The 12569-nt window shown below is 28.9% G+C and overlaps 1 protein-coding gene across 1 annotated transcript; it reads left to right on the top strand.

Annotated features, from left to right (window-relative positions):
* The first annotated feature begins 10162 nt into the window (after nucleotides 1-10162).
* On the top strand, nucleotides 10163-11107 carry LOC119689962 (dnaJ homolog subfamily C member 8-like). The gene is made up of 3 exons (XM_038104921.1): nucleotides 10163-10242; nucleotides 10357-10677; nucleotides 10739-11107. Exons 1-3 carry the CDS (start codon nucleotides 10180-10182, stop codon nucleotides 11078-11080), a joined length of 726 nt encoding a protein of 241 aa, XP_037960849.1. The 5' UTR covers nucleotides 10163-10179; the 3' UTR covers nucleotides 11081-11107.
* Nucleotides 11108-12569: the final 1462 nt, after the last annotated feature.

Genomic DNA, 12569 nt, shown 5'->3' with positions numbered 1-12569 from the left:
ATAAACCAATATGAACCACAGCAATATATATTAATATTTTTTTATGATATTATTTATGATATTAGTATTTATATAAACTGATATAATAATTATTTAAGAAATATTAATAACTAACATGGTTTTTTATATATTGTTTATCTGACTATACGTCCTTTCTAGTTCAATAATTAGGCGTTCAATATTTTTTATTATACTCTTTATTTGCTCTATACTCTATAATTTTAAAAATTTTATAATTGAAAACTAACTAAATTTTTTTTTTTTTTCACGGTGTAATACTTCAGTATCCACACCAACAGTTTACGAATCCATTGAGAATATGGATGTACTAAACAGTCGTCCTTCAGTTCTCGATATTTTTTAATTTTTATTTTTATTTTAGATCTCGAATTGAATTCCCTCAAATAGTCTAATATTATTTTTAACTCCATCGAATTGTCTTCCTCTTCTCCATTGTCTTTTTTTGCATATTTTTCAGATGTTACAATCTATAGCTGTTCAATTAATAAAAGAATTGGAATAAAATTATCTAATTTTAGGTCGAAACTTAATGTGATTTATCACTTCATATTCTTTTAAGTTAGATTACAGATTTTTACATTCTTGAATAGCCGTTCCTATCCAATCTTCATTTGATATTCTCAATTTTTTGCTATAATACTTTACAATGTTCTGGTATTATTTTTAACTCCATTGAATTGTCTTCCTATTCTCTATTGTCTTTTTTTGCATATTCTTTAGCTGTTACAATCAAGTGCCATTTTTTAACATTCTTGAATAGTCGTTCCTATCCAATCTTCATTTGATATTCTCCATTTTTTGCTATAATACTCCACAATGTTCTGGTATTTTTTTTTTTAACTCCATCGAATTGTTTTTCTCTTCTCTATTATTTTCTTTTGCATATTCTTTAGCTGTTACAATCAAGTGCCTTTTTTTAACATTCTTGAATAGCCGTTCCTATCCAATCTTCATTTGATATTCTCCATTTTTTGCTATAGTACTCTAATTGTATATCCACAATGTGCTTGTGTTATTTTTAACTCCAGCGATAAATTTGTTATTGTTTTTCAAATATATATTCACAATGGTTCTATGTTTTTTTTAATTCCATCGAAGAATGCTACAGTTCTCCTATTGAATATTCACATTATTCTTATATTATTATTAACTATATGCAGATATATTTTCATCGTCTCTTTTGGATATATCTTAGTTATTACATCCAAGTATCTTTGGTTAAGATTTTGGATAGACGTTTCAATTCAATCTTTCTCTGGCTATATCTAATTTTTATTGCCATACTCAAATTATATCTCTAAAAATTTCTTATAATATTTTTAACTCCATTGATGAATTTATTATAGTTCACCTAAAGTATGTGGGTCATTCTACTACAAATTGGACGGATTTTCGCAAAAAATGTTGTCATCACCTCCGATAAAAAAAATATGACCATATAAATCCAGCAATAAATTTCATTGAAATGTTAGAGACGATCGTCATGTTCAAAAATATAAGAAAGATACTTCACTCCAGAAATGGTTTAATATTTCTGTAAATCATTCTATAAGAACTACATTGAAATATTGTTATAACTGCTTTGCTATTGAGAAAAGCCGATAATAGATTAATAACGAAAAAAATTTTTTTGTTTCCTCTTCATCTTCAACATGTTTCCTCTACCTACAAAATCTGCGGAACTACTGCTCGTAGCCAGTAAAAATAACCTGTAATTGCCGATGCTACTCACTGGCGATAGCAAACCACTGATCGGGTTTGCCAGTGGAGGTTACTGGACGCGGCCAAACACGACTCACAAATAAGGGCCAACTAAATGAGCAAATATTTATATGCTTTTCTATATCAGATGCAACATTTTTCGAATTTAATTTTTCTATAAATTTAATTTTTTTTCCTAGGAAATATGGATCCATAAAGGTTTGACAATTAGGAATGTATAAACATTTTTAAATGAATATATCTTAGGCTTTATAAATGATATAAACTTGAAATTTGTTGTGTTTTAAAGATAATTGATTGAAGTTTTAAGAAAAAGTGCTTGAATTTCAATTTGGGTCTTCTAATATACCCTTTTCTGTAGCAATATTTTTAACAATAGTAATCATATACTTTGTGGCATTTGGGAAGTAAGTCGTGACCCTTAGGAAATACCAATTATACATTACACTCCATACTTTCATAATTATAGTTATATTTATTTTTCTGTGGATTCTTTAAAATTGATGCAGGACATCTTCTTCATCGCTATTGTTGAAGTCATCGTAAACAATATTGAAAATTTTAATATCGTGATTTAAAAATAGATATGACGCGAAACTAATTTATTTAATAAAAATACTTCTGAGAAGAATAATATCGTAAAAAGTTAAATTTTCATGAAAAATTTAATGAAAAATTCAATTCAGAAATAAAAATTTTAAATTTTTGTATCATTTCTTGTGGAACATTGATGTAATGGTGTTATGGTGCGAATGAGTAACATATCAGGCGCCTGATAAATAAATTTTTTTAAATACTTCTTAAAACAATATCACACTGAAAATATTTATTTTTTAAGTAGAAATTATTAGTTAATCCGAATCTTTACCTACTGGTTACTGGAATGCGATCTTAGCCAGGTGTCTTCTGATGCCTGATGGCTTAAGTCTTTTCAATTCATTCCAGAGGGATGGTTTTAATGGATTTAAGTCTCACACTATTGTTGTTTTTCTACTACTAAACAAAAAAAATATTTAATTTAATTATATCTTTATATATTTCGTTACTCATTCGTAGGACGTGTCCACACCAGCTCAATCTTTGGGCTTTTATGTGTCGTGTTATAGTTAGGTCTTCGTTCAAAACATTCAATTCGTCGTTATACCATATACGATAGGTATGTCTTTTAAGCACACCCGGTCAAATATTTTCCTGAGTATTTTCTTTCGAATCTCAGTAGCAGGATGTTGTCGCTGGATTTAAGGACCCATGTTTCACTGCCGCAGGTAAGAACCGCTCTAATGACAGTTTCATATATACACAACTTTTGTTCCTTTGATAGTAGCGTTGATTTCATAAGCTTGATATGGGCAAAATATGCTCTGTTAGCTGTTTTAATACGATCTTGTATTGCAAAAGTCGCATCTTTACTTCTGCTGAGAACTACGCCTAGATATTTAAACTCGTTTACCGACTCGAAATTGTAACTGCCTTATTTTATACTCACATATATGAAGTCTAGTGTATCCTTAATACTTATATTTATCCTTAATACTTAGTATTGCTTTTCTTTGTAAATTAAAATAATAAATTTGTCATAAAATAGAAACTTTCGTTTTAAAATCTTTGAGTGCTAATCGTTATGAGTGTTGTCCTATAGTAAATGATAATAAATACTACTAGAATTGCTAATCGATAAATGTATTTTAGTTTCTAAGTTCTTGAATGAAAAATCTGTATAAAATAAAATTATTTAATCGAAAATAACTAACAAAATTGTAGTATAAGGTTACGTGCATGAATCCGTCTGTCTGTAAGTCAGGCTGGTATCAGGCAGAGTCCTTTGAGTATTAAATTTATACCATAAACTTTCTGCTAAAAAAGAACTTTTTCACCTTGTCATTATATTTCTTTGGTTAATATATTTAAAATAATCACAAAGCTACTACATACTTTTCTATTGTATAAAAGGTATTCTCATATCTCATTATGTATTATATATATAGGTCATAAATAATTGCTAATATATGTTATCCAAAAAATTTTATAAATATGTATGACAACATTTAATACGTAAATTATTATTTTAAAATTAGTATTAATATTTGACCATTCAAGAATGTGTAGGATATTAAAATTCAAATCAAATTATTTACGTTATTAAAAATAATAAGCCGATTTGCATAATACTAAGTATTATAAGTTTAAGACAAAAAGTAAGATGAAATTGTCACAACATGAACACTTTTAATACCACTATTTAATATAAATTTTTTTTTATAATAGATACTTTAAGAGAGGTTTAGTTAAAGTGGGACCTTATATCCAAACCTCAATTGGGCTACAATAATAGCCCAATACAAATAATATCAATAGCCAGTGTTACTTAATTTGATTTGTAGATTAAGTTTGTATTCCTATCGATTGAAACTTAAATTAACTAAAACTGTAAGTTATTAGAAGTATTGGAAATCTAGACGATTTCTTAACCCGTTGTGTTTGCATAAAGAATTCGAAACCATTTTGAAACTTGAACAAAAAAATATATGTATTATATTTTGTAAGTAATGAAACTGCCTTAAAAATATGACTTTGGAGTTAGTTAATTAATATTATATTATTTAATAAAAAAATATTACTCAATTTTAATTTATAAATTTGAATATTACTTAATAAAAAGGTTTTTCGAACAGTAGTGACCTACAACAACAATAACTCATTTTATATTATTTTAATTAATTTAATTTTTGACTGACCATACAGCTGTTGGGTATTGCCAAATACCCATTATCAGTGATCTTGGAAATAATTCTTGTATTTAATTATTCGTAAATAATTTTTTTGAGACTGCAAGTACCAGGAATCGAACTTAATTTAATTGAAATTGATATGTGTGAATATTATTTTACCATAAGAAGAATTTTATTATTATATTGTAAAATAAATAACTTAACCTCAATTTTGTTATTAAAAATTAAAAAAAAATTACTCTTTTTGATTTATAAATTTAATTAATAAATTTGAATATTACATTTTAAGATGATTAATATTACTCATTTTTGATTACACTTATAATATTGAACATTCATAAATAAAATATTTATTTTATTATTATATTTCAAAAACAATAAATCTCACTCAGTTTAAATAAAACTAATAAATTTTAATATAAAATAAAATAAATTTTAATTGAAATTTTAAATAAAAAAGCAGTATCGCATTGCCAACTTTTTTAAACTAAATCCTTTCACTCACATATAACATTTACTCAAAATTGAGTCAAAACTTAATTCCTACGTTAAATTTCTCTCAAAATTGAATCAAAGCTTTTTCCTTCCATTATAGCAGCTTTCAATAGAGTAAACCAATTTAGAAGAGCAGCAAGAGAACAGTGGTGCCATAACATTTCACTCAAACAAGTGCAACACTCAACGCACACCAAATTGTTACACTCATACATAAGGCATAGACCACATTCCTGCACATTAACCAATTGTTTACGCGACAAAGATACTCACACATGCCACAACTGACATACATTTATCTCTTCACACAAACGCATTTCCCCAAATCTTAATACATGCATATATGAATACAAACACATACGCAAACACAGTCATTTCTATGATTGTATTTGATAATTTCCGGTTGCAAGTCGCGTAAACTAGGCAACGAATATGCAGCACATAAAGAATAAACAAAAATAAATAAATAAAATCAGTTGCAAGCTAAAATTAAATTAAAATTACCCAGCGTCATGCAGAGCGCCGAGTTTGTAACTTAGATGTTATGACAATGATGACATTTGGAGCGTGTTTCGGAACTTCAAGGTTCTTTCTTTCTACATGTTTACTCGTCGTCCTTATGTAAAGTTGAGAGATTATGTTCTTCCAAACAGAGTACTAAGCTAAAGATAATTCGTCATTGCAGTATTAACGGAAAAGTCAAACAAACTACTTAGTATAGTTCGCTTATCCTGTCTAACAAAAAACGAAAAGACAAAACGATAAAAAAAGGTCTCGTCCTTTTACAGCATCAAGCAACTAAAAAATTTATAATGATATATATATTAATTATTTAATTAATTGATATCTGAAATAAATATACAACATAATTCATTAAAGCAATTAAGTCAGACAGTTAAAATGTTCTCATTACTAAGTCAACATACATCCACTGAAATGATTATGTTTTACGAGAAGAATTACTTCAAAAACAGTAAATTTTTAATAAAGCAATAATTTATTTACAATTCCACGTTATTTGAATGAATTATATTTGTAAGTAACAAATACACTCATGTAATACACAAAACAACATTGTTATTGTTGCAAATTTAGTCCTTTTTATTTATTTATTCAAGCTTCCTTTTTTTAGGGACCTTTGCCAGCTCTAAGTCTTCCCTCTTACAATCATTTTAGGCAAAGATTCAAGCTTCGAGGTGGTCTTTAAACATTTGAACTCTGATAAAGTAAAACAATGGGTAAACAGACCGATATAACCTAACCTAAGTTGTACATCATTATTATGTTAACCCTAATTGAGTCAGTGCATTTGAGCACTTGTACGCTCTATTTACAGCAAGGTTTCTTCATAACCCCTCTCTACGCCTTGACTGGATTTTTGTTAATCACTTTATCAGACCAAGCAATAATTGACCTCAAATCTTCATACTTCCGTGAGGAATCTGTAACTGTTCTGAGATTCGATAACGCAATGTTGGTAAGTCTGTCAGTTTTCGTAAATCATTTCAGGGCTCTATGCTTTAAGTATTTATTGATCGGATACATCATAGAAACATAGAATACTAATACTAAGGACAATACCAACACATTTCCGGTAAGATAAAAGAGTTTTAAAGGAAATACGCCATTTTTCATATGATTGATTCACTTGAAGTGTTATTATATAGCACAATAATGTTTGATATAAGAAATGTTTTTGACAATCCATTTTTAACTATATATATTAAACTTTATGTCTAATAACTGTGTTTAGTATTTTAATATACTTATTACAATCTGTATGTGTTCGTCGTGTATTTTCTTTATTTTCGGCTTCTAGTAACTTTATTTACCATAATCCAATATAGTGACAATGGAAAATAGACAAAAAAACTTCATGCGAAATGGAAAATAAACAAAAAAACTTCATGCGAAATAGTTTCTATCCAATTTTTATATATACTGACATCTAGCCACATTCAATCAAATTTATTGTTCTAAGTTAAAACATATTCATTTTAAGCAAAACAAGTCGATAGAATTAGCAGTTAGATACACCAGCATTTTTTCATCATCCGATATGCTTGCTGCCTATATCGACTTTAAAACTACTTGTGAAAACAGAAGGTATCAATATCACTGACCATAGTGTTCCATGAAAAATGTCATCGTAAATTTTTACTAATATGACGGCAGTCTGCAACTAAGCCTTCACAAAGTTCTTCAATAAACTACAGAGGTAATTTTATAAAGTATCTCAAATATAAATTTGAAAATAAAACTGATGGCTAAATAATTATTTTGACAATTATAAGTATTTAGAGAAAATTAAATTCAAGTCACTTTTAGAGATTAGAAAAATCAAATGGACATACCTGGTACTGAAAGTATGCTCTTTTCCCAACCAAGAAGTAATATAATATTTAATAAGTGTTTTTCAACTGGGAGAAAAATTTTTCTTGTCAAATAGTGTCGGTGTTTATAAATAAAAGCTAATTGGATCAGAAACTTAGATTTAGTACAACGTCTATATTTCACATGGGCTGCACACATTCAATAAACATTACTCGGACTGCGCTAAGAACTAAAAAGTATGAAAAGCCAATAAAATCTAAAACTTCTCACAGAAATAACTTGTGAAAGATACACAGCACTTTAAGCATAGCTTAAAGTGCATTCAAATTGAAATTGTGCCATTGCTGCAGATATCAGAAAATCTAATTAATAGAAATGTCAAATAAAATTTAAAACTGGAAATTGAAATATTGATAACAAAAAGGGTACGTGCTCTAGTCTTTAACTTGCTTTGACAACCTTGTCCTGGAAAAATTAGCTCAGCCGGGAAGGTTAAGTGGGAAAGCATCAAGAACCATTTTATCTTGTTCACCAATAAGGAACTGTTTTTTGAAGTACGGATAGTGAACATTGTTTACATTTGATTTGAAACCATCCAACTTATCGTTATTTTAATCAATTTTTATGTTGTATAATAATGTAGCTCTTCATTTAAAATTATCTCGGCAACCATCTCGGTTTTAAAACCTAGCGAAACTAATAGTAAGTAATGCTATTTAAAGATTCTAGAAACTGCCTAATCTGAAGTTCTTTTGTACACATAAAGAAAAATTTTTTTTTATAAATAAATTTCTAATAACTCTTCCATTCGCATCATAACCAAATCTCTGTCTTCTGGGATGTCACTTTATAAGTGCAAACGTAAGAAATTAAGTTGTACTGTAAGACAATAAATTACATAAAATAGTTTTTCTCATGTTTTTTAAAAAATAATTTGCTAAATTTAGATTCCAGACGATATATTTGATGAATCTAGCGATATTTTATCGTCTGTTTAATATTAAGCTATTATGTTAGTTCTCTGATCACATCAATAATTTTTCGCATGCCATTTTGTTAGAGTGCTCGAAACGCTTAATAGATGCGACGAATTATGGATATAAGGGTTTTTGAACTTGATGAAGCTGTTGATAATAAAATTAGTTTGTTTCTTTAGCAACTTACCATCAAGTGAGGTATAATCAAGTTAATTATAAGTGGAATAAGCTTACCCACCTACACATAGAAAATTCCCTCATAAACGGAACGGCTTCTGAGTTTAACATCTTCGATTCACCTAAATTTTTTTATGTATATCAATTTCAAAACAAAAAAGGCCCTATCTCGGAAAATATTTTTAAAATTATTACCTATAATTATGAATTAAGTATAGTATACTGCAATCTAAAAGATCTATTGTAAATTCAAATCAATTCTATATGGATATGTAGCGTTCAGCAAGGCCTCAAATACTTTTATTCGCCAGCTAGAAATTGCATAAAGCCGGGCTCTGAGAAGACTTTTCAAGGTGTAATGGTACTTTAGGACGAATTACATCCTCAGGGACCTTAAGATTGATCAAAACAAAAAATACATTAAGGTTATAACCCTGAAGGTATGCAAATCTGAAGTAAATTATTGCTTAGTCTAATGAAGTGATAAACAATAATCTAGCCAAGGGGTAGAGAGTGGTTATGAAGAAACCTCGAAGTTAATAGAGAGTAAAAGTGCTCAAGTACACTAACTCAACTAGCCTAAACATAATAATCAAATCAAAAATACAAATTTAATATATTTAAATATGTTTTTCGAAAATTTATTTAACTTATATTAAGTGAGTAGACGTAAAATGTGAGAGACAGCATTAATAATCTATCCAAAATACTTCTAAACATAATGCCAACGGGAAAATTTTAGTTTCTTAATTAGTTTCTTCATGTTGAATCTAAATCAAAAATAAAAAATTAAACCTTTCAATGAATTAAAGGAAAATTTTTTTAAATTAAAATTATATATATTTATTGCAAGAACTTCGAATTTGTTATCTTCACAATGTTTCAGGTCTCCATCATTTACAGAGCCTGAAATATTACAATTTGAAAAGTGGTCTTAAATGTTCTTTTTCAAAACCCCATGGGTCCGTCTCTCATTGGAAAACAAAAAATTTCTTCCCGAGATATAGGTAAATCGCCTATTCTTAATGAGCGCAGTAAAAAATAGCTGCCAAATCGGAGGTAATGAGGTCATATATCATGTATATCAAATAAATATATATTTACGGCAAAATGTTTAATATAACACAAGTGCCTATTGTGAGTTATCTATTTCCGATAGACAATAGAAAAGCTTCTATCGTTTATAGACACAACCGAATTTTGGTATTGTGAACTGCAAACCAATAGAAATTTTTCTATTGTATTTAAGCTGTACAAGTTTGTTGACCCGATAAAAAAACTCAAAATATTTAATATTACATCGATATTGGCTAAACGTTTGGTTCAAAAAATATGCTGTTGAGCATTGCATTTTCTGCTGTCATTATTATTGTTAATGTATTTAAAGCTGTCATACAGCCGCTTATTCACAATAGTACATTTGTTTGTCTAGCAAATTTCATAATAATTTAAAATTTACCTTCCAATTAACTCAGTAGACAAATGTCGAAAAAAATTCATAGTTGCTACTACAGGTACAAATTAATTTAATTATAGCAGATACTTATTCGTTTTAATAAACTGACAACTCTGTGTCACTCAAATTTGACAAAGGAAGTGTCGATTTTATATCTTTTGATTTTCAATTTTGACGTCTGCAACATTTAGTGATTTTTTTTTTCTATCAACAAATAAAAGTTTTAAAACTTTTCTAAGTTAATAATTAAACACTCAATTTTTAAAAAATGTCGAATAATTCAGATGATATGTCTACTTCAAAAAAATCGTTTAATACATTTTATATTGAAGTAAGTTCGTTCGGATTCTGCATTTATAAATAAATGAATATTTGTATTTGTATGAATTTGTACATATATATGTTCAAAATATTGAAATTTGGGTTCCATACGGATATATTACAGGTTAAAGAAATAGAAAAACGCGATTCTGCACTAACTTCTACTCAACAAATTGATCATCTACTAAGACCAGGTTCGACTTATTTCAATCTCAATCCATTCGAGGTACTGCAAGTGGAACCAGAAGCTACAATAGACGTCATAAAGAAGCGTTATCATACAATGACTAAACTAGTTCATCCAGATAGAAATCCAGATAACAAAGATCGCGCACGAATGGCGTTCGATATTGTAAATCGTTCTTGGAGAACATTGGAAAATGAAGTCACACGTAAGAAATGTTTGGACATCTACGAAGAAGCTAAAGAGCGTACCAATCATATGGTAATTAATGATAGTATATAAAAAAAAACAATTTATTCACATCTTGTGTGTTTTATATTAGATTGCAAAGAAGCGTAAAAAACAGAAAAAGGAACATAAACGTTTTGAGGATATTCCCGAGGATGATCCGGAGAACTACAAACATGCTCTCCATGTCATGGTTATGAAGCTTTTCGCAGATGTGGAACGAAAACAACAACAACTTGAACAACGTGATCAAGAGGATCGGAAAAGAAAACGTGAAGCTGAAATTGAAGAGGAGGATATACAAGAGTATGAAACAGAATGGCAAAAGAATTATGAAGAATCTCGCCAAAGTCGCGTTGATAGTTGGCATGATTTTCAGTCAAAACATATGGGTCGCAAATTGTTACCACCAAAACATAAACCAGAAACCAGATAAATTCGTTTATAATATTATATAATTAAACACACATTTTATAATTTCATTAGGATATACACTTATTAAAAAACACCACTTTTGAAACTATGACAAATAAGACAAATTTAGAGACCGTCTTACAAAAATTTTAATACATTATTATATAAATCTCAAATATACATTTTTTACAAATTTGATTTGAACATGAAATTAAATAAAAATTGTATAAATAACTTTTTACGAAATATTAAATGTTATATTAGAATTCAGTAAGTATAGAAACTAGCTGTAAAAACAATATCACGCTTTATTGTATTTGATGCCGTTTTTATTCTACGCTGCAACCCCGGATTTCGAATACGTACGTAGCCTTATCCAATCGGGCTGCGTCCAATCGCTGTATAGCAGAAACAATGATATCTGCTTGAATATGTGTCATTATTTCTGCATAAGCCTAAATAAATATATATAATATTTGTTGAAATTACTTATACATTATTACATTTTAATTTGTTTTATTTCTACCCCATTCGCAAACTATATACACAAATCAATCCAATCCTAAAGGTGCTCCCCAGATTCGCTGATGTAATAAAGAAGCTCTTCCTGTACTGTTCTGTCATTGATGTGAAAAATTCTACAACGCACTACAAAGACGAATTATTTTATTTATTCATTTTAAATTAAATATATCTTATTAAATTATTTTTTCAAATGATTTATGTAATTAATTTATGCATAATATTGTATACAGACATCGTACAGACACCGATGATGGTGAACATTCTGGTCGTTCAATTGAGGTGGTTACTCCAGAAAACATTAAAAAAGTCCAAAAATTGGTTATGTCTAATCTTAAATTGAAATTGCGTGAGATAGCTGAGACCGTAAAGATATCAGAAGGCAGTGTGTTTACAATTATGCATGAACATTTGACCATGAGAAAGTTCTTTTCTAAGTGGGTGCCGCGTTTACTCACAGTCGATTAAAAGCAACAATGTGGTGAAGATTCGGAGCAGTTTTTAGCCATGTTTGCACATATTAAATCAGATTTTTTGCATCGATATGTGACAATGGATGAAACATGGATCCCTCATTTCACTATGAAATCAAAACGATCATCATCTGAATGGACTGCAGCCGGTGAACCACGTCCGAAGAGTCCAAAGGCACAACAGTACAGTCAGCTGGGTAGGTTATGGCTTCAGTATTTTAAAATGCACATGGTATTATCTTCATTGACTATCTCGAAAAGGGAAAAACCATCAATAGTAACTACTCCACGGCATTACTGGATCGTTTGAAAGCAGAAATTATAAAAAAAGGACCGCATATGGCAAAGAAAAAAATTTTGTTTCATTAAGACAATGTACAATGTCACAAGTCAATAAAACCGATAGCAATTACATGCACGAATTACACTTCGAATTGCTTTTTCTTCCACCGTACAGTCCAGATCTGGCCCCCAGCGACTACTGACTATTCACTGATCTCAAAAAAATGCTCGCCG

Source organism: Teleopsis dalmanni, chromosome X, assembly GCF_002237135.1.
Source record: "Teleopsis dalmanni isolate 2A chromosome X, ASM223713v2, whole genome shotgun sequence".
Classification (NCBI taxonomy): Eukaryota; Metazoa; Arthropoda; class Insecta; order Diptera; family Diopsidae; genus Teleopsis; species Teleopsis dalmanni.
Note: the sequence above shows the minus strand (reverse complement) of the source record. Positions and strands in the feature narration are given on the sequence as shown.